The following is a 22,826-nucleotide window of genomic DNA, read 5'->3' as shown; positions in this document are numbered from 1 at the left end:
TAAATTATTTGTTTAGGAAATCTAATTTTCTGCATGCTATATTATGGTGCCTAACAGTTTACAAAAAAATGACTTTTAATAAAAAAATCACATGTATCGCAATAAATTACAGTCATGACCTTCCTGATGTTGAGTATGTCCTCGGGTTCCAGTTATTCTTCAATACATACCGTACTTCTGACCACTATTCTTGGAGAGAGCACAGGAATGAGTTTAGCACATGTTAGACAACAGATATCTTTAATAGTGTGAGCCTTCTTTGAGATTTTCTGCCTTTACAACTGGAACAAACAAAATATATTTTGCTCATGAAAAATATGTGCCCTCTCCAGGTCGGGGATGAGATCCTGCCCCAAATGAAGGAGTTCAATTATCTTGGGGTGAGTGAGTGAGTGAGTGAGTGAGTGAGTGAGTGAGTGAGTGAAGGAAGAATGGAGCCGAGATCGACAGACAGATGAGTACCACTAAGTCGAAAGGTGAAGCTCTCAATTTACCAGTCGATCTACATTCCTACCCTTACTTATGGGCATGAGCTGTGGGTCATGACCGAAAGAACAAGATCCCGGAAACAAGCAGCCGAAATGAGCTTCCTCCGCAGGGTCTCCGGGCTCTCACTGAGAGATAGGGTGAGAAGCTCGCTCATCCGGGAAGGGCTCAGTGTCAAGCCGCTGCTCCTCCGCATTGAGAGGAGCCAGATGAGGTGACTGGGGCATCTGATTTGGATGCCTCCCGGACGCCTCCCTGGTGAGGTGTTCCGGGCATGTCCCACCAGAAAAAGACCCCGAGGATGACCCAGGACATGCTGGAGAGACTGTGTCTCTCGGCTGGTTTGGGAACACCTCGGGATCCCTCCGGAAGAGCTGGAAGAAGTGGCTGGGGAAAGGGAAGTCTGGGTATACCTGCTGAAGCTACTTCCCCCCGACCCGACCCGGAAAAGTGGTAGATAATGGATGGATGGAAAAATACAACCAAGAAAGGAACAAACAAAAATCAGGTCCTGACACAGGCTTTATCGATCAACACAAAATATGTTTATCATAACAGGACTCATAAAAAAGTCCCAAGCACCCTTGTCCAAAATTGCACAAAGGAATCTGGTGTTTTGTATAAAAGAAGACATTTTGGGGAAATTCACTCAAAGCATGTTAAAGATGACGGGGATTAATTCATTCCTGATACCAGGATTAACAACTGACAGAGAATTGAGTACACATGACTATTACAACAGGATGCAGGGAAATGTCTCACGAACCCATTCCTAAATTGAAAACAAAATCTCCTATTTTGACTGAAGTTTAGTCCTTCTTTTGGGAATCATTCAAGTGAGCTCCAATTGGAAGGAGGTATTCAAAACAGATAGGTTCGTATGGAGCATTATATTTTCCTGATATAAAAATAAGTAGCCCCAGACTAAATTTTAACTGTTTTACACAAGATTAGGTGGAAGATTTAAATTGAACAAGAAACCACATGGTCCATGATCTCAAATCAATATATCTGAGGATTAAAAAAAAAAAGTCTTAGAGACACCCGGTCCAGTGTTACATGTTTACATATTTGCTTTCCCTTCATCTGGTCTTCTGTAGAAAATACTGGTAAACAAATTGATCCTGCAGAATCAATCGCATTTCCAGCTGGATTCGTGTGTGGGGACATCAGAAATATACTTTCGTGGAATGATACTGCACAAGAGCAACCGACCGCGTGCAGGGTAGCGCCAGCCCTGTGACAAACTGAACAATCGCACCCGTTTAAAATGGATTTATTCCTTTTACTGGGCATGTATAGAAAGCCTGAGTAGAAGAGTCAAGAGGCTGACATGCTTTATAACCTCAGACCATCGGCCAACGGGGTTACATAAGAACGAGCATTTGTGCACCAGGTGTTGATGATGAAAACAGACAGGAGAGAGGAATCAGCTTGTGAAACGTGCAGTTGGGCCAAGAACCCACATTGCCTCTTGTCCCTGGGGAACCAAATGTTGCAGGAATCAGGGGGTAATACAAATAAAGTATGCAGTTTCAGTTACCGTTTGTTTTGTTGTTTTTTTAGATCGTTAGATCGTTGCTCTATCAGTTACTTCCCTAGAGCGATTATACTGAGAACTCTGTTTGTTTCAGACTTATTAAGTGAAAGACCCTGCAATGTGAATTCAGATGTTGTTTCCAAATACATAAAACATATTTGAAGAAAACGTGAAAAGGCAGAGAATCATTGTCAAATATATATAAAACTGGAAGAAAAAGTATATAGGAAATCACTCTGTATTAAATGTAAAATTGTGTTCACCACTCTGTGGAGTTAACTACAGTGTTACAAATACAAATCATTTCTGTATAAAAAGCAACTGCCATGCACATATTGGCTTTCAAATAACAAAAGCAAATTCACAAACCTCTTTCTCAAGCCATATAACAACAATTCAAACCACGTGTGTGCCTTTGCATTGCATAGACTGTCTGATTTTCCTTTTTAATTTCCAGCAAACACTTCCTCGAGGCTCAGACAGCATTAGACTTCCTAGCTCGCCAAGACTGATCTGCTATTCCATTACAACGTGCTAAAGATAGCCCGCCCCCATCTTCCTGACCTCGTTGCAACCCCAGAGAAGATTATTTGCCTCAATTAAGATGACATTTGAACATTTGCCGCAGTCTCCCACCCCATTTTAAACCGTGACTGCATGTCTACACATTCCATCTGAAGCTACCAATTAGCGGTTTAGCCTTAGAAGCAGAGCTGCAGGGCCTTTCGTTATTTCAGAGGAATATTAGTTATCATCTTTTTCTTTCTGTAAAACTACGTTTGCGGTTCTCATCACTGATTCATCTTCAAGCAGATGTGCTTGGTGACATCCACTGATGTCGTCAAAGCCTGACCCTTATCTCTCCGCATACAGGTGGCAAAGTACAAACATGGCAACTCAAACACATTAATCCGGCCTGGATACTGCATCCTTTTATTTGCACAGCTGAGGCACAGGTCACCTTGTCTGGAAGACAGTCCTGATGCACTTGGACCGCCGGGACAGATGAGAGACCTCTATGGCCTGAGCCGTATGGGGGAAAATGCAGTAAAATAAACATGCAAGTCCTCAGCTTGCTCTTCTTTCACCCATGAACTGTTTTCATGTTTGTCAAAAGCCTGTTTGGATTTCAGTTTTGGCTCATGATATGTATATGCATCTTAATTTTTCCCATGACTGTAAAGATTGCTTCCTTTGATGTTTATTTGTAACTTTCTATGAGTTTTTTTGTGGTAAAAACAAATCCAGATGAACCCCATCAGATTCAGTTCCAGAGTACATTTATAAATGGCTTTTATGTCGCGGAACGGTGGATCAGCTGATAAAATTTTGGCCTCACAGTTCTGAGAACCCGGGTTCGATCCCGGCCCCACCTGTGTCAAGTTTGCATGTTCTTCCTCTTCCTGCGTGGGTTTTCTCCGGGCACTCCGGTTTCCTCCCGCATCCCAAAAAACATGCAAGAGTAATTGGACACTTTAAATTGCCCATAGGTGTGATTGTGAGTGCAAATGGTTGTTCGTTTGTATGTGCCCTGCGATTGGCTGGTAACCAGTTCAGGGTGTACCCCGGCTCAAGCCCGTTGGGATAGGCTCCAGCACTGCTCGCGACCCTCGTGAGGATAAGCAGCAAAGAAAATGATGGATGGATGGATGGATGGATGGATGGATGGATGGATGGATGGATGGATCGATGGATGGGCTTTTATAGCAATTGTTTGGTCTCTATGGTAGGACTGCCCGGCTATCAAGTTTTACATGAATCGACTGGTTAAATCTTTTTACCATGTCTGAATATACTGTTACATATTTTTGTCTCACCGTTGGCAGAGCTGGATTAGATTATTTGTAATGCCACACACAGTCACAAATACTACTGTATAGAAGGTTAAGGTAGACCTTTTAACACCTGGACAAACCTTACAGCATATTTGTGTTGTTGATTAAAAAAAAATAAAATAAAAATAACTTCTGCCCAATTGCGTGAATCATCCATTTTCTTTTTCCGCTGATCCTCATGAGAGTCGCGGGGAGTGCTGGAGCCTATCCCAGCAGTCACCGGGGTACAGCCTGAACTAGTTGCCAGCCAATCACAGGGTACATAGAGTGTCCAATTAATGTGGCATCTTTTAGGGATGTGGGAGGAAACCGGAATGCCCAAAGAAAACTCACACAGGCACAGGGCGAACATGCAAAGTCCAGACAGGCAGGGCCGGAATTGAACCCAGGTCCTCAGAACTGCGAGGCCATTGTTTTACCAACTGACCCACCGTGTCGTCTTGCTTGACTCATTGATGTATTAATCAGTAGTATAAGACCTAAATGCATCTGCTCTTGGTAATGATGAAATTGATAACAATCTGCTTGACATGGCCAAAATACAAAGACAAATATTAAAGCTGTATATTGGTCACATGATCAATGGCTCACTTGGATTGAGACATTTTTTAAACATTTTTTATGAACATATGTCACAGACATAAGGGACACAGTTGTGTAAAGCAAAAATAAAAAGTCACATTGTTTTTAATGCCCAAACACAATGAATAGACGTGAAAAGCAAGTTCATGCCAACATAAATCTGCCTCACCTAAACAAACACAACATAACGGAATATATGTGCTGCCTATAAAAGACAAAAGTGGAAATCACTATTCATTCATTGCATTTCATGTGACATATATTCAACTAGAAACACCCTGAGGAGCAGCTGCTTTGCATTTGTAACCCGAGCTGAAAAGGCATTGAAAGAGATTCCATCCCAACTTTATAAGCAACATTTGTGTTGTGTTTGCTCAAGGACAGTTTCCAATTAAGAAATTGTATCGGGTATTTATTCATCGCTGTCATTCTGAAAAATTTAACATCTTTGATCCAGCCTTGATCTTTTTTTCTCTTCATAAAACATCCTAATCGTGTTGCTTTTAAAGCAGAAGCGGTTAGCTTGTCACTTTTGAGTTAGATGTACTGTAATCACATCATTTGGCCACACAAAAAAAATGCTACATGACCCACTTCATCCAGCAGTCTTTCTTCTTTTTTTTTGTTAAACCATTCTTGTATGTTATATTTAATCAAGAGTGGTGCTGGTGGACAATGGCTTTCAACACAAAGGAATGTAGTGAGTGAGTTTTGAGTGTTCCTCACATTGTTTTTCTGGCAGTTAAATTCCTGGGTCTACTTCATTTCTCCAATCTTCCACAATGCCTTTCATCAGTGTTTGCCGATATTTATTGACCCAAAGCATAGCTTAAAAAAAACAATATTAATAATCGCATTGCTGCTCACAAACAGAAGAGCAAATTGGGGAAATGCTTTCTTAAATGGGCAATACAGTTGTACAAATATGCAACAGGCCAGATAAATGAAAAGTTACAAAACAAAAGTTTATTTGAAGCAACTACACTTTTCTTAGTTGTTGAGGACGTGCCATTTTTAATTTAATGGCGCCTTCCATCCATCTATCCATCCATCCATCCATCCATCCATCCATCCATTTTCTTAGCCGCTGATCCTCACAAGGGTCATATCCCAGCTGTCATCGTGCAGGAGGCAGGGTATACCCTGAACTGGTTGCCAGTCAGTTGCAGGGCACATAGAAACAAACATCCACTCCACAATCACACCTAGGGGCCAATTAATCTTGCATGTTTGTAGAAACTGGAGTGCTGGGACAAAACCCACACAGGCACGAGGACGACATGCAAACTCCACGCAGGCGGGTCCGGGATTGAACCTGGGATCTCAGAACTGTGAGGCCCATGCTTTCCAGCTGATCCACTGTGCCGTCCTAAAGGCACCTTCAATTCTAAAATCTGAGGACATCCATCCATCCATTTTCTATCCCGCTTATCCTCACAAGAATGACTTCTTTTTCACCAAGCAGCCGACAGAAAGAAGTCAGATAACCACGCAGATAGCCCTAACGAGCCAAACAAAATGACTCATTTTAGGGGGAAAAAAACAGTTGAGTAACTTTTTATTTTACAGGCTCCATAAAACAACATCGTGTTAAATTGTGACTGCCCAAACTAGGACATTTCAGCCCACTTCAAGATCAAGAAAACAGATTGCGGTAAGTTGCAGATGATTCAATTGTTGTTTTGGCAGTGGATATGGCAACATTTGCAGACAATCACTAAATCTGGTCAGCAAACAGCTTCTTCATGAATAAGCTAAGCCAATGAAGCAAGTCCTGTAATGTAATCTTGTAGAGGCCAATGTATGTTTTCTTGGATTTTCGGCAATTAAAAATTGAAATGGTCGCAGGCATGTTAATTAATAGATATTAGTTTTACTTTATTTGATGTTCATGTTTTGATTTGAAAAAAAATATATCAGACATTACTCTTGAGTACAAAATTCATGTCCAGGTTGAAACTTGTACGTTGCTAAGAAGCTTAGATTTCAATGAGCGAATATCTCTCTGCTGCAATTAATCCTCCAGCATCTCGATGTTATCTGGACAAACTCAACAAGTTTTAGAAATCAGCTTCACAGTCCATGCAGCAGCACCACTGACTGCAAGAAAAAGAGAATTTCTGGCTCACAACACCAACACTATTATGAAGGACAAAAACAAAAGGTAGGAAATGAGATATCGCTTGAGAATGAAGAGAATCACTCATGGTATCTATAGCGACCCATTTTTAACTGCAAGCTATTTTTCAATCCATTCACAACAAGCCATTCTATTTTCAAAAGAAGTGTATGTGTGTGTTTGTTTGTGTGTGTGGGTCCAGTGTTTTTGGTTGCACTTCACAGTTGTGCATTCAAAAATAGTGTTCCCTATATAGCATTTCGTTTCCATACAGTACTGAAGCTGTTCTCTTGTAGATGTGTAATGATTTACTTTTCTTTTTCCCTGTTTTACAATTAGTGCTTTGTCTTCGTTTCTCTCTCCCCTCTCGGAACTTTGGTCTGTTTGACTGATTGACTTTCTCATTTCAATTCTCATTCTCAATAAACTTCTAAAATGATACAAAAAAAAAAAAAAAACACACAGTGGAAGCTTAAAAACTCCACTGGAACACAGTAAAACTGTTCTGGCATAAAAGGGATACAGATCCCCCATTCTTCCAAACTGGCATCTCTTGGGGTATTCAGTCACACTGAGTCTTTTTCTGTCTTGATCAGAGAGATTCTTCAATATAATATACAGAAGTGGGTTCTACAACCTCTTACAACCTAACACAAACCACTGTAACATTATGCACCATGAGAACATTACAGGCGGGGCTAGGATTTGAAGTCCTCAGAACTGCGAGGCAGTTGTGATAACCAGTCAATCACCATGCCGCCCAACTTGTACTCATAATAATTTATATACAGTGTAGGGTTTAGCTCAGCTTCTGAAAGCTTTGATTAATTGAACTATTTCTTTGGATAGAGTTCATATAAATCATGAATCTAATTTCCATTCATCCAACTTTCTTTCCCTTTCAACATTTACATACTCCAATTTGTTTGTGGCCATTTGAAACATTACATCACTATAGGAGAAGATAATTTAGTTGAATTTAGGCTCTCATTTAACTGCTGCTAACTTAGAAATAGTAACCGGAAACAAACCTTGTGTAAGTCTGACATCTAGTGGAGGCACGTCATCAACATGCATTGGCACAGTCAGACCCAACAGTGAAGAAGAAATGCAAATGTCAAGTTGTTACAGCTGTCTGGAGTTTAAATTACTAGTAAGTTTCTTTCGGCTTGTCCCTTTCGGGGTCGCCACAGAGTGTCATCTCAGAAGAACGCACATTTATGTTTGGCACCATTTTTTTTTAATTTTTTTATTTTTACACTGGATGCCCTTCCTTACGTAACCCTTCTCAGGGAGTGGAGGCCCCAGTGGGATACGAACCCACAACCCCTGGTTTACCAAACCAGCGGTCTAACCACTGAGCTGCGGGGCCTCTGGAGTTTAAATAACTGCAAACTTATAAAATTAACAGGAAACCTCGCACAGCACTTGAATTAAACAAGAATTTATTAAGATTAAAAATGGCCATGTGGACATGAAGCCAGAAGAAAAAGCTCATGTTGAAAACCACTCAATATGATAATGTTATAATACGATTGAGTCCATTGTGGTAAACACAAATAGACAAACATAAAAAATGCATTTGTTGATGTATGTGTGTGCGTGTGTGTATGTTATTATATTATCACTTCTGAATGCCATGTTGTATTTGAACTTTCTCCTTGCTTGTATAAAATTGTATCCATTATTATTGTCAATGTGCTTGTCGTGTTTGTTGTCAACTGAGGGTTAACATTTTTCCCTTGGCACCCGATTATACAAATGAGTCATTGTCACTGGCAAAAAAAGATTTACAATTTTCCAATACCTGAGTTTCCCAAAGCAGGAGCCTTGAAATTGGGCCAAAATACCTGTTTCAACCCAAAATAAGAAACTCTTCAATTTCTGGCCTGGATCTTTGAGATTTTTTCATATGTCCGATTATGATGTCTGCCCAGTTAAGCGTCATTTGATGAAACCATTGCTGCCCCACCATGGGATGTTATGAGCAATTTTTTTGTTTTACAGGACAGTGGCCCCCAAAATGCAAGTCGTTCTTTCAAAATAACTAATCGAGGAAGGAATGAATCACATCTTGTTCAGTTACAGTAAAATTGTGAGCAAAGGAATCACATTTTAACTCAACAACTAGTAAATTGCAGACGTAGCTCGCATTCTGATTTGTCTGAACTCAATCATTCACGTCATGACGTACAGAAATTACATCTGATGCCGTTCCAGTTCAAGCACTGCAGACCTGAACACTGCTCGTTGATTTTTACCGAGACGTATCTTTGTTGCTGGATGTCCTCTTTACGAAGGTAGTGTTCCTCTCCAGAGTTACAGCTCTCCTCCCGTGTGTCTGGTTCATCTCGATCATATCCACACCTGAATCCAAACTGGTTTCCTGACTTTCTGTCGCTCTTCTTCTCCGTTGCTGCTCTGCCACGGCGTAATGGATCTCGGCCGCGGGTTTGCCCTCCAGACTCACAAACCAGGCCCGGGGAGGCTGTGATGAAGGCCTTTTTGAAAGTTCTGTGGCAGCATCCATCGAGTGTCTACTGGTCCTCATTTTACTTAATGTTTCTGGAACTGATGCAGATTCTAGGAGACTATAATGGCCTCTGGTTGTTGGTAAATGAGCATTTTCCAAATTGTCAACCTGTTTTTCAGTATCTCCTTCCTGCTTCTCAGTGGCAGAGGAACTTTGTGACACATTTTGGCTGCAGCTTTCTTCACTCAGTTTCGCTGGGCCACCAGTGTACGAAGCCATTGACTTGCTCCAGTGGGGCTGCTCTTGTTGGTCTTCCACTTGGAAAAATGCAGACGCATGCAGAAAGGCAACAGGCTGGTTGTAAAATACCAGAGAGTCTGTTAGAGGAGCGGGAATTCGTATCAGGTCCGTTGTATTGCTTGAAGGAATCACATCATTGGCTTCAGCGCTGCTGGCCAATGCATTGGGATTGGGTATAATATTGCCATTATAGATGGATACGCTGACATTATGATGGCCATCCATGTTTCCGGCAAATGGAGAAGATCGTTCAATGTCTTCATTGCTGCCAGTTGTGGTGGATTCATCTTTTGTCGTCAGTGGAAGCATCTGCGTCACTTTAGTTTGCCTTGAAGAGTTTCTAGAGAAAAAAAAAAATATTGTCATGTCACCGTAAAATGCAGTGCAGTGAACCCAAGCCCTATTTGCGCTTTAACATTGACAAATTCCCCTTTAAATTTTTTTTGTTGAACCTATAATCTCCTATTTGCTTTTTCTATAGGCCTCTAAGATGGAACATATCCTCTATTAATCAGTTTTATGCTAAATAAGGATTGTAAAAATATTGTTTTGTGCCATCTTGTAGCTTATTGGTGCAAACATTGGTTGAAGTGTGTTGAGGAGCTTCATTTGGACAAATGTGGTGCTTTGTGCTGTGTGTCATCACAATCCAGCCCTTTTATGTGTCCCCCAAGAACAAATTGTTGTGCTCCAAATGTTTTTAGAAATGAAGTTGAGAGAACAAATACATTCTGTCTCGATGACAGATGAATAGAGGTTGACCTTAAAACATGGAAAACAAAATTTGGAGTCACAACAAAAGTGGGGAGAGACATTTATGAAAATTGGATGAGGTGAGAACACAAGAAAATATCAAGCACCATAACACAAAAGCAGAGTCAAGAACTGATGGTGTTGTCACTTGATGACATCCAACCAACTGAATAGTAGTAAATGTAAAGCCTGGCTTTATATACCTTCAGCTAGTCTGTCACCATGTAAAGGAGGTAAACCCATAAGATCCACCATTTTATAGTCATGCCTGGAATACGCCGTGTGAAAAACGAACTTGTCAAACAAATACAAAGTACGCAGAGCTGCAGTGCATTTTTCTTTCAAAGTGTTAGCTAACGACGTTAGCTTCTCATCAGTGTTACACGCTGTACTGGATTACCTGGTAAAGCTGCCGACGCAGTGAGTGGTTTTTTTTCCCAATTTACTGATTAATTTTCACTTGCTGACCACGAGTTCAGTGATCTGATTCTATTCCATACAAGCCTGCCTTACCTGTGACAATATAACAGTCCAGCAAGAAGACAGGCAAAAATACAAAGCATTCCTCCAAGAATGACCATCAGGTAAGGTGAATAATTGTCAAAGAGGTCGCTGAGGACGACAGGTGTAAAGACATCTAAAGAACAGAGATTGAAGGAGGTGACTTAATAATTTATTTTGGGTTAAAATGTTCAATACCATTCTTATGCCATTTCAAACCTTCATCGCTTTAGGTCAGCGTTTTTACCTTCAATTGTTGGCATAGGCGCAGCAATCCAATAACCAAGATGAGGAGCGGTGAATGTCCAACTCAATTTTGTACCCTCTGAGACCACTGTCCCCAATCCCTGTCTCATCCAACCACCTCAATGAAACAATAAAACACATTAAGTCGTATACCTGAAATGACTGTTCAACACGAAACTTTTTTCTAGATGAGGCAGTAGAACTTAAGGTTAGTGATGATTTCCTGGTCAGTGTTATCTGTTGAGATCAAATCCAAAACACATTTTACGTGAAGTGAAATAAGAAGAGACATGAAGTGGGTTATTTTGCAACGTTAGTCAAATTCTTTCCTGCACTTTTAATATGAAGAGAAACTTCAGAATCCATCAATCTAATCTCTTAAATTAGTTTCAAAATAGGAAGGACGATTTATTGTTCATGTGCGTGATTTGTCTACCCACCAGTGGTGCGATTATATAACCATGCTGGAACTGCGTTTGAAGACTGCAGTCCACAGTTGTCGGGAAGAGTTAGGCTGATCTTTATGGGTCCACTGATATGCAGCTCCGTTTCTCCGGAGAACAGTCGCACACTAACTGCCGCAACGGGATTCAAATCCATGCTGATGTAGCCTTCAATGTTGGGAAGAAAAAAATAAAGACACAATGACTGATTTTATTGTCACTTCCAGCAGATTGTTCACATTGTCAAGCAACCTGTTGTTCTGCTCATGATGGCTAAGGTCTTGACAAAGTCTCGTTCCCGTAAAATTGGCTTCGGGGTGGTCACGTAAGCTTTAAAAGAGGCGATGTCACTGCCTTCGGTCACGTTCAGCAGACTCTTTGGGAACTGGACAACAGGCTGTAATGAAGCATCTGCAAAACAGCTTAATGTTAGCAATCACTTTTATTATTAGGTATTCCATTTGGGAAATAGTGCTGGCAATTCTGGTAATGGTAAATTACCAGATGTTTGGTCTGTGATCAGGACAGAGTCTTCAAAAAGCCAGATGCTTCCTTGTGTCAAACGGCGGAGTGGTATAGTCACCGAAGAAAATACTGAAATGGGAAGAACCGTGCTTTAAATTTGCTGTGGAGCAATAATATCACTGGTAATAATTTGAAAATACTTTACTGTATAAAATACATATCTCACTTGGTGTCCGTATAGTTCTGTATGGAAGCAATGTGCAAACATAGCTGTCCTTGCACGCCACGACTGTGACAGGCGACCCAGTTTGAAAAGGTACTTGGAGGAAAACACTGCCCTCCTCCCCTGTAAGAACTGTGTTGGTTCTGGTGTAATTGACGTACAGATCCACCTCTGCCTGGCTCAAGTACTGACGAGTCAGCATGTCAGTGACCTGTACCTTCAGGTTGAAGTTTGAACCTGTGTGAAATACAACATTGCTAAGAAAACTGTAGACTGAAGTGGTTTTGTTCTCAACCGGGATGAACATGCCTGAAAAATGTACCACATTTTTCAGTCGGAAACCCTTAAATTTGGTGATTTATTTGGTCCATGAATTATGAACTTAAACCTATAGAGTAATTTCTCAGAAAAAAGGGTTAGGTGAGGGTTAGTCTCTTTGTAGCTGTTTCTTTTCATTTCCCCAAGGTGGTCCAGGGAATCTCATAACTGGGAGCAATTGTAATCAAGAACCAGTCTTAAGACCTACAACCATACCAAGAAGGCACTGGATCATTGGTCTCCTGCTCATTTGCTGTATGCATTCTGTCTCATTTCCATATTGGATTCTGCCGTTGTTGGATATTTTTTGGTTCTTTTTTCTCACAGTAAGTTCTGTCCGTTTATGTTGCAAACCATAGAAAATACAAACACAGAGCGCACGGACTGACATGGAGGAAACAAGACATAAATCAAACGAAACATGATATTCTTAGAACAAATGGCCTGATGGTGGCTAAGTTAATAGGACTCTATTGACATTTTTAAAACTTTTCCATCCATCCACCCATCCATCCATCTTCTTCCATTTATCTAGGGTTGGGTCACAGGGGAGCAGCTCAAGAAGAGAAGCTCAGACTTCCCTCCAGGTCTTCCCAGAGAATCCCAAAGTGTTCCCAGGCCATCAGTGCAAGATAGGCCCTCCGGGGTGTCTTGGGTCATTCCGGGCCACCCTCATGTAGGACGTGCCCGGAACGCCAATCCAGGTAGGTGTTCAGGGGGTATCATTACCAGGTGTCTGAGCCACCTCATTTAACTCTTATCCAAATCTAGGACCAGATCCTCAACTCTCAGCCCCTAGTGGATGACTGATGATTTTCACCCTTTCTCTAAGGGACAGCCCATACACCCTGAACTAAACTTTGTGAAATACATTTTTTTGCGATTAAATCAGTGGACGGTATTGCTACCTCCCCGAAGACATGAAGAATGAAGATGGCTGTAGCTCCAAATAAAGCAGACACTGCCATACTGAACAATGGAATGGGAAACCTATTGTAGGACTCCCAGAACAATATTGAACAAGTGGTCCGCAAAGAGGTTTGAGACACAAATACAAACTGACCGAAAGGCAATTAGCAAAACTGAAGATCAATTAAAGAGAGCTCCGTAATCAGCATGTACACAGCCAAAGATCTGGATATGCATCTATCATCTATTGTCTTATCGCCCCATTCAGAGACTATTGATACTGTGCCACCTTATTCACGAATCCAATTAGTTAAGATCACACTGTGAAAGCAATTATTAGTTTGTGGCTCCGAGACTAAAGTGGGGGGACAATAGAGTTGAATTCTAAATGCAGAAAATTCTTGATCATATATCACTCCCTGACGCTTGAATAAAGCATACAGTGGCATCAATCATTAAAAATCGATGCTCACGGTATGCAAGCAATTCATTACAAGTGCCAAAAATCAATTGCAGTGTACAAAGAAGTCATAAAAGGTATGTGTGTCTATATATAAACGGACACACACACATGTCAAATTTGGTTTAATGCAGCCAGTCTAGCATTATTTTGGGCATTTCCAGGGATTTTCAAGGTAAATCTTCCACTAGAGTTGGTTTGCTACCAGTTATGAACCTTGGATTGGATGGACGGCTATGTACACTCTGGAATGCCTGAATTTTGGAAATCCTTTATGAGTGATTACAAATTGTTTATTGAAAGCACGAGCCTCAAATTCAAAACGTTCACATCACTGTCATCACAGTGTCTAAATATGATGGTTTGAATTTTCCCAATGCTGCTCCTTGCCTTACAGGAAAGGGAACGCCACGGGTTTACTCAGTTTACATAACAGTTCAGCATTGCCAAGGCAGATAATGGCATGATCCTACATCATGATACTTTATCCCAGCCACAGTCCCTCTCATGTAAAACAAGCATTTACATTAGATGAATGTTATCAGTCTTGCTCAGTCAACTGGCATATAAAAATTAGCACAGACAGACTAGATGATGTTGTGTGTGTGTGTGTGTTTTCTTCCATATAGACAACCCGGATCTTAGGGGTGATGGTGGCTGGGGGGGGGGGGGGGTTACTCTATGTGAAGCAGAGGTGTCTTGCGCCGGATTACAATAATCTCCCCCATTTGGCCAACCGGACCATGCAGCAAAGAGGTTTATGATAAGAGTTGAAATGGGACATCTGAGACTATTGACATGGATGACAAATAGGTCCTGAAATTGTGCATGTTATAACTTCAACACACACAAAAGTGCAACACTAGAGAAGCAATCATGTGAAATCAAAATATTCAAGCAAGTATATTATCAGTATCCCATTTTCACAAACCCCATTTAAAAGAACACAATGTTGGTTCTGTGAGACCACCAGACCACCAGACAACCGCAAACAGATGGTCATATAGGGACTTATCTCTTGAAATACACATGCACGCACACGCACACACAAACCTCGCCCACTACTGCTGATGTAAACATGGGCAGTCTTGTTTGTGTGTGTGTGTGTGTTGGAATTAGGTCATAACATTCCGCAGTCAGAGGAATACGAAAGCTAAATCCAAATCTGTCTCAAATGCAGGTGCAGCGGCTCTACAGTCTTACAGGGGGGAAAAAAGACCCAAAAGGCCACTGCAATTACTTGAAAATGGACTGTATGGTTTTGAGGTGACCTCTCTAGAAATTGCAGTTTCATAACCCCCAATATGAATCACCTTTTGAGGGAACACTACAAGCTCAAAGACTTTTTGCATGTGTCTGTATCCCAAACCAGGGGTACCCGACCTGAGTATACATATAGTTTTGACATAAAGTACAGTAGAATGTAAACAGTTAAATTCCAAATAAATTATTAATAAGAATAAAAATATTTTGACAGGGGTTTGACAATATGTTGTTGTATCTTACAGAATTTCAGAAAGGGCAAAAATGCAAACAGGTGACTTTTTCACCAAATCGGTAGACAGATTCCATGAGGGCTAAACGGAATAATTGTGTAGATTTGTAAAAAGTGGTCCACTACTGCAGAGTGTGAAACCTTTTCTACAATTTCCATAGAAATGCTTGTGGGAACAGGCTGTGAGCCAAAAGGAGGGTGCACAGCAAGAAGCAAGGCAAGGGGGTGGATTGCATTGCCCAGTCTTCGGTCCAAGTGCGACTGCGCTGGACAAAGCAGTGTGGGACAGCTGGGCTCGTGATGAGGACTGCACTCCTACCACGCAGCATGAATTAGTCATGAGTTTGTTGATAATGCGACTCTACTGAGTCTCATGAGATGCACATGTGTCTCGATCTGTCTCAAAGAAACAGAAAACACAATTTATGCTTAGAATGAGAAGCACAAATGAGAAGTGATGAACGGGCCTTTTATCCTTATGCTTGTCAGGGGCCCCGCAAAAGTTGAGTTCACTTATTGGATTTCCGAGTTAAATGGCCAGTCATCGAGCATCTCTGTCGTGAGATCCTTGCGTGTATGTGTGCAAGTGCACTTCTGATGCATGTTTTCTGCGAAATCGAATCACCTATTTTTAATGTAAACTTTGTACAATAGATGTGAAATAATATAACATATTTTTTTGGGGATCATAGTTTGTCATATAGTTGTGGTTTAAGCAATCCGTATAAGCAAATTGAACATTTTAAATGGGTGCATCAGGTTACTCATGACTTTTAGTATTTCACATTAGGACTTGGTCATTAGTCCACATCAATAATGGAGGTTTAAGGGAGATAAGACAAAATCTGATGCAAATTTATCTTTGAAAGCCTCTGAAAGTTGTCTTTGGTTCTTTCAAACCAACACAACCAACTTTTTTGGGGTGCTTTTTGTTATAAATTTATTCACTGGAGCAAGTCGATGACTTTAGAATCATAAAGTTCATTTTAATGCTGAGCTGATCAATTCAAATGTTTAAAATTATTTGATTTGTTAAAAATATTGTTAAATACACGTTTTATATACTAAATACATGAATTTACAATACAGTACTTTTATTTAAGAGGAAAAATCCATAAAATAAAACATTTTTAAAATATATATGTTTATAACACATTATATCTATTTGTAGTTGCTTACATTAAAAGGAAATATCAGTTTTTATGTACTAATTCTGTGTGTGGGGTGGTAAATTAATTAATTCTATTTAGAGCATGCAACAAATAAATATTCTTGGCCTTGATTATGTAAACACGTCACGACATGTAGTTGAAGCATAAAAAGTGTTTAGTGCTGCATACCAACCGGACAAGCGTTGGGGGATTTGCTGCTGTCGCCGCGGAATCTCTCGGTGCGTTGAGAACGTGAAGCTTCCCCCAGCATCGCCATGCATAGGAGGGGGGCTCGGGCTCGGGCTCGGGCTCCGGCTCGTCCCGTTTCCGGTCGCGGAGAGCTGGCCTAGCGCTTCTCTCTCGCATAAAATCAGTGCACTGAGCAAAAACGACATTAACATTTTTCTTTTGAACGGCAAAAAGAGGAGAAAAGAAACACGCTGATTTAAAATAAAACAAAACAACAAACAAATAAAATAACACTCTAGCGCGATCTATAACTTGTTGGTGGGGCATCCATCTATTTTGCTGTCAGCCTTGTTGGGGGGGTGGGGGGGGTCTTTAAACTCCTCCCCTCAAGGCTGCGTGAGGACGTCTGTTGTTTTTCTTTCTTTCTTTATTAAATGTCACAATATAATATTCGTGCCGTATTATTTAAATTTTGGATAATCGCAACTGTTACATTTTTTTTATTTATATTGCAAACGTCTAGTTATGAGATGATGTGATTGAGGGGTAATATGGGTTTTAATTCTCATGACATATTCATATATAAACAGTACAGCATAAAATACCATTCGGTAACATGAAGGTGGTTCAATGACAAAATGATAGGACGAAGCTTAATTAACTCATGTACAGAAACAGTCTCATCAAAAATAAAATATCACTTGCATCATCTTACTTTCACCAGTAGATGGTAACAGAGAAACTCCAAACGTTAGTTTTAATTAGGCAGGGAAATACTGTAGGTATATGTGGCTATGCATCTCTGCATATAAGTGTTATATATTTGTGTAAATGTATACGATATAGGATACGTATATGGATGGGTCGATATGTAAATGTAGCAATGTATATTTGTGTACAGTATGTCTACATGTATATATGAAATGTACATGTATATACTTTTTTACATATTTCAGTTGTATAGTATTTCATAAATTTGAGCACACACCTCACATTAAAAAAACTTCATTATGTCTTTTTCATGGGACAAGACTGAAAATAAAGATTTTACCAGTCTATAGCGCTTATAATTTATTCTAAATGTACTGTCTCCTCAAAATAACTCAACACACAAGTATGAAAGTCTATTGAGTACACTGTTTCATCCTTGTTGTTCCGTGAAAATGCCAAATAATAAAATATTTACAAAAATGTGAGGTGTGTACTCAATATTGTGAGATCCTGTATCATGCTGCAACTGTACTGCAAGTCTTTGTGTATTTCTGCAAAGGAATTATGCATTCGTATGAAATCCCATTAATTGTTTCTATTTTTGCTCCCTTTGGATTTGTATTTACTTGTACCTTATGCGTCACTAAGGCTCTTTGGGTGAATTGCTGTCGTTTGGAGGTTGTCTCCAATGCTTCTGATTGTTGATCCCATCAGCAAGATCACCGCTACACACACTTCCTCCCTAAGATCATTTAAATGCGCCTCAGTTTGAAAGTCATTCAAGCGATCACGTTATATAACCTGAGCTACGTTCATTGAATGACGCCTTACTGTCGCGCTATTTATTTCTGAGCAGTGAATCTTAAAGCCCTCAACTGAGTAATACAACACTCAATTTAACTTAAAAAATATACCAGCTAAGATGAACAGATAAGAGAAGACAGAAAAATGCAGGACGGGATGTGGGAAAATGAACCAGGTAGTGCTACTGACGTGTGGTGTGGTGGGATTCTTTTTTAATATCTAAATACCTGTAAGAAACTGATGAAGAGTTCAAAATAACAGTTCTGCTTAATCTGCTGGAGAGCATACAGAGTGTTGGGAAAACCTTCTAGAACTTATAAAATGTATGTGTTTGTATTTCATCTCTGAGAGAGACCCAATTTTTCAACCCAATTATATCCCGCGCTGACAACCATAAATTGGAGTGTAAACACACAAGTGCAGCGGGAAGTGGAATTTATGCTCGACTGAGTCTTTGGGATCAGCGTGTCTCGAATTAGATATAGCAATGAATGGTTCATTCATCCATACAAACAGCTTCATCTAGAGGGATAATTTTGGAAACATGCTCCTGACCACCTGCTTGTGTATGCACCCATGTCTCATTGCTTTTCGACATTAATCTTTTTCCAAGCACAACAAATCAATTCTTGTTGCTCCTCAAGTCATAGTGCCGCTTGGAGTAAAAGTTCGGTTCCAAACAATGAAAGTAAAATAAAAGTAAATTCACTTTCCACTTCATTGTGCTAGTATTTGAACTGTGTTGATTTTCATCGATCCTGAAAACCAAATTCGCATCAGTATTAAATGTTTGATAAGTGCGCAAGGTCAAAGTAATATAACGAGAGGGTGATGGGGAAAAATGTTTGCCTTGGCAACGGCATTCAATTATCAAAATAGCAGAGACAGACCAGAGGCAACAAAGTGATTTGAGGATGTGAGACAGAGCAGCAGACAGCGTCAAACACTGCATAAGACCTTGCCTGGGGAGACAGGAGCACTGCTTATCATTAATATTGAGATAAACATGGGTTTTTACAACAGGCAGCATGATGTAGTAATTGTTTGGACGCCTGGGTTTGAATCTTCTTCCTCGCAACTTGGACAGGACAGAATAGGACAGAAGGATCGAATGTAGGTGTTGCTAACGATATGCGCTTGTGGTGCCTTGTTGTTAAATGTCATAGCTATAAATTTTGTGTGATTGAAGCATTGGAGACAACCATGGATACCGGGGAAATTGTGAAATATCTGCAATTCACAAAATCCACGTTTTGTGACACTTCCACTTCACGTGTGGGCTTTCAACACATTTTAAACCCAAGCCTATTCCTTTGGCCTCATTTCACCTCCGAGCCTGTGCATTGAGAGAAACTGGGGCACAATAAGAGAGCAAGAACAGCGGCAGCAACAAAACTGCAATCACAGGATAGATTTCTGCTATGAAAGATTTATTGTGTGAATTGTTTGGTGGGTATTTGTCTGGCTATTTCATGATCGGGCAGCACGCCGGAATAGTGATTAACATTTATTTCTTCCGCACAGTAAAGAGGTTGGAGTTTTTGTGTTTTTCTAAAGCTTGATGTTTTTTTTCTGCCTTTCAATGACATTCCCCCCCCTCCAAAAAAAAACATGTAATATGAGTTGAAACGGCCATGCTACCCTGAGAACGCCAGATCTCGTCAGATCTCTGAAGCTAAGTGGGCTTGGCCCTGGGTAGTACTTGGATGGGAGACCGCCTGGGAATACCAGGTGCTGTAAGCTTCTCTCCCCAGCTAAAATGCAGAGGCATTGCGTCACGAAGGGCATCCGGCGTAAAACTGTGCCAAACAAATGTGCGTTCATCTGAGATGACACGCTGTGGCGACCCCTAACGGGACAAGCCAGATAAGAAGATATGAGTTGAAAACTTTAAGTTATATTTAAGTGCCCCTGCAACCTGTTCATGTTGCCCACATGCAACTCACCCAACAACAGTTTGTACAGGCTCCAGCTCACCAAAGAACCTAATTTCGATAAGCTCCGTACAAAATGGATTGATGGATATTATTGCATGTACCCTGGTATTGACTGCTATAGTTGGAAATGAGATTTTTTATGAAGTATGTTGGATATTCTTATCCTTGATTTTCAGTTGTCACAAATTGTGGATCAGAGCTTCGGCTGTCAAATTGAAATAGAGAATCAGGGGAGAAAAAAAACATCACTCTGACTCTTGTTTTTAATTTACTTTCTCTGGTTTGCGTTTCTGAGAATTATTGACTTCTTCCCTGTCGCGTTTCTCTGTGTGCAATAAGGGATACCGTGGATGAGCGGTGTTGAGAAAGAAATGGAAAAAAAATAGATATATTGGCCTCACAGTTCTGAGTGCCGGGTTCAAATCCCGCCCCCGCCTGTGTGAAGTTTGCACGTTCTTCCTGTGCCTGCATGGGTTTTATCCAGGCACTCCAGTTTCCTCCCACATCCCAAGAACATGCATTAATTGGAGACTCTAAATTGCATGTGTATGTGAGTGTGAGTGCGACTTGTTTGTCTTCATGTGCCCTACGATTGATTGGCAACCAGATCAGGGTGTACCCCCCTTCCTGCCCGATGACGGCTGGGATAGGCTCCAGCACTCCCATGACCCTCATGAGGATAAGTGGCAGTCACACATTTATACACAAACATGAAATTGTGCATATACGATCAAATGTTTTTGTGTAATGTTTCTCCTGTTTATTTACATCACTGAGGTCAGTCTCAAAGTGATAAGTTTTAGAAATGTCTTAAATCCATTTTTATTTGAAATGAGAAAAAAAATCTTTCTGCTAATGAAAAGTGTAAAACAGTCCAACATCTTGCACAGTGATTGGAAAGACTGACGGATATGTTAAGCAGTTCATTGCACTTTTAAATAACTTGATTTCCACAGAGAACAATTTGTTTCATTAACTTAATTTATATTAAGAAAGGTTTATTTTAGCCGTGACTAACTAATGTCACAAAGAGAAATGTTTTCAGTGGTCTTAAAAATACTTTCAAACACTTTTATGTTTGAGAGAGTCTGTGAAGTCAGCAGGGACATGATGGAGTGATGTTTTGGCCTGGAATAATGAGGCGTGAGATGGAGGCCCTTTTGGCTGCATATGTGTCAAAATCACCAATGCATCATGTTTCTTGAGTTTCTTCACTCATTTTATGTGATTATATACAGATAAATCATCTATTCTCCACTGAAAAAATATTCTAATGGAAGACAACAGGAGATAGGTGTCTTTGAGGGTGACTGTGATCGGCATGGTGATGATTCCATTTGTTGCCAGGCATTCTCCGTAAGCGCCACGGCTGCTGTTTTTACCTCAGGGAGGGCAACTCTTATCTCTCTGTTGCTTTAGTTTTTATTGGTGAGAACATTGCACTTGTAAAGCATCCATTCCGCTGTTTGTCACTTCAATGGTGAGGGGTCACCCCTGTAAATCCTCCCTTGTGACCTCATAAATTGTGTGTCCTCTGTGATTAACTGGATAAAAAGATGTAGTTTTATTGTTTTTGGAGATAGTTTATTAAAATGATGGGCAAGTGACCAAAGGAGCTAATTGTTACCCAGCTATTCCATGTGGTTTAACTCAGTTGCAAAATGAATAGACACACACTCACTAAAATATTTATCACGACAGATGTTAAATCAATGTGTGATGGCAAGGACAGAAGACAAGAAAAGAAAGCCCCGGACAGCCTTTTGGTCCACTTGGGCATTATTGATGGGGCGTATAGCATGCTCACAACGTGTGAAGGTGACAAAGGACTTCGACCAAACAAAAGCAACATGTTAAATCACGCCAATAAGAAGAAAGCTGAGGGAGAAAATCAGCTTCTTGATAGTTAATTAATTTTAGGGATCTCTTCAACAAAAATTAAGGGATACAATGAAGTTACCTTTTTTTATGTGGCTATTTGCACCATTTTCTTCAAAATATCATATCAGGTTTCGAGTACCAGCCAGTGAAAGGCCCTCTAGGAGTTGTTTTGTTAAAAAATACCTCGCAAAACTCATGCAGGACCACCTCCTGGAACTCCTGACATTAGTTTTACCTATTTAACATGGAATTCAGTGTATCTATCGATTATAACAATTCACGCCAAAAAGTCGGACGGACCCATGCCAGAAATTGAACAGAAAATTGACCATTTTGGTCAAAATGGAACTCTCTTACTTTGGCAAATTCCAACTAGGGAAAATACTCACAATTGGTATCTCTGACAGATTGTAAAAGCAAAATTCCGAACCTTTAATCTCGATGGCATTTCACGGAGACTGAACATTGCATTAGAGTTTGATGATGCTTTTAAGAATCCACCATTAAATGGGGGCTCATAGCTTTTATCTATAACCAAATCATAGGTCTACCAGGATCTCGGAATGGATTGATCTTGACGTAAGTGTTTCCACTGTATTCTTTTAATTTGCAGCCTTGTCCAATGCACAGCACCACACAGAAAGCTGTGTCTAATATGCAGCTAAATCAGAGAGACAACCAATTATAGATTGTCTTAAGTATGCTCTAGGCCACTTCCACACCACTGAGAACTAATACAGCAATGTCAAATGGTTATTCATTTTAAATGTGTCTTTAGATTCATAACCCTCCAGATGGCTTCGAATGGACGTGAGAGTCAGGGTTGCAGTGTCGGTCAAATTATAATTGGCGACAGTTTACTGAAATCAATTGCCTATTTCATCTGGAATGGGGAGATCGGAGTCGCAAGATCCACATAGAAAATTAAATACAAGGCCCTCAACACCAAAGCAATTATGTTTGTGGAGAGGCATTAAAGAACATCCTCGCAGGTGATGGAAATGG

The 22,826-nt window shown here is 40.4% G+C and overlaps 1 protein-coding gene and 1 pseudogene across 1 annotated transcript; one reads left to right on the top strand and one right to left on the bottom strand.

Moving 5' to 3' along the window:
- Positions 1-8,152: 8,152 nt before the first annotated feature.
- On the bottom strand, positions 8,153-16,820 carry LOC133512322 (protein FAM171B-like). The gene is made up of 8 exons (XM_061841843.1): positions 16,493-16,820; positions 11,970-12,203; positions 11,780-11,872; positions 11,531-11,689; positions 11,276-11,446; positions 10,837-10,953; positions 10,602-10,725; positions 8,153-9,675 (listed from the first exon to the last, which is right to left on the bottom strand). Exons 1-8 carry the CDS (start codon positions 16,698-16,700, stop codon positions 8,820-8,822), a joined length of 1,962 nt encoding a protein of 653 aa, XP_061697827.1. The 5' UTR covers positions 16,701-16,820; the 3' UTR covers positions 8,153-8,819.
- A 2,807-nt stretch (positions 16,821-19,627) lies between these two features.
- On the top strand, positions 19,628-19,746 carry LOC133512781 (5S ribosomal RNA; annotated as a pseudogene).
- Positions 19,747-22,826: the final 3,080 nt, after the last annotated feature.

This window comes from Syngnathoides biaculeatus, chromosome 14 (assembly GCF_019802595.1).
Source record: "Syngnathoides biaculeatus isolate LvHL_M chromosome 14, ASM1980259v1, whole genome shotgun sequence".
Taxonomy (NCBI): Eukaryota; Metazoa; Chordata; class Actinopteri; order Syngnathiformes; family Syngnathidae; genus Syngnathoides; species Syngnathoides biaculeatus.
The sequence above is the reverse complement of the archived record's forward strand: the minus strand, read 5'-3'. Positions and strand labels throughout refer to the sequence as shown.

Bases quoted from the DNA above. Each gene is read 5' to 3' on its own strand.
- LOC133512322 (XM_061841843.1), bottom strand. From the start codon at position 16,700: ATGTTAATGTCGTTTTTGCTCAGTGCACTGATTTTATGCGAGAGAGAA. The intron at 11,873-11,969 runs GTGAGATATGTA...TTCCCATTTCAG, and splicing joins CAGAACTATACGGACACCAA to TATTTTCTTCGGTGACTATA. The intron at 10,954-11,275 runs GTGGGTAGACAA...TGTTTCATTGAG, and splicing joins GTTATATAATCGCACCACTG to GTGGTTGGATGAGACAGGGA.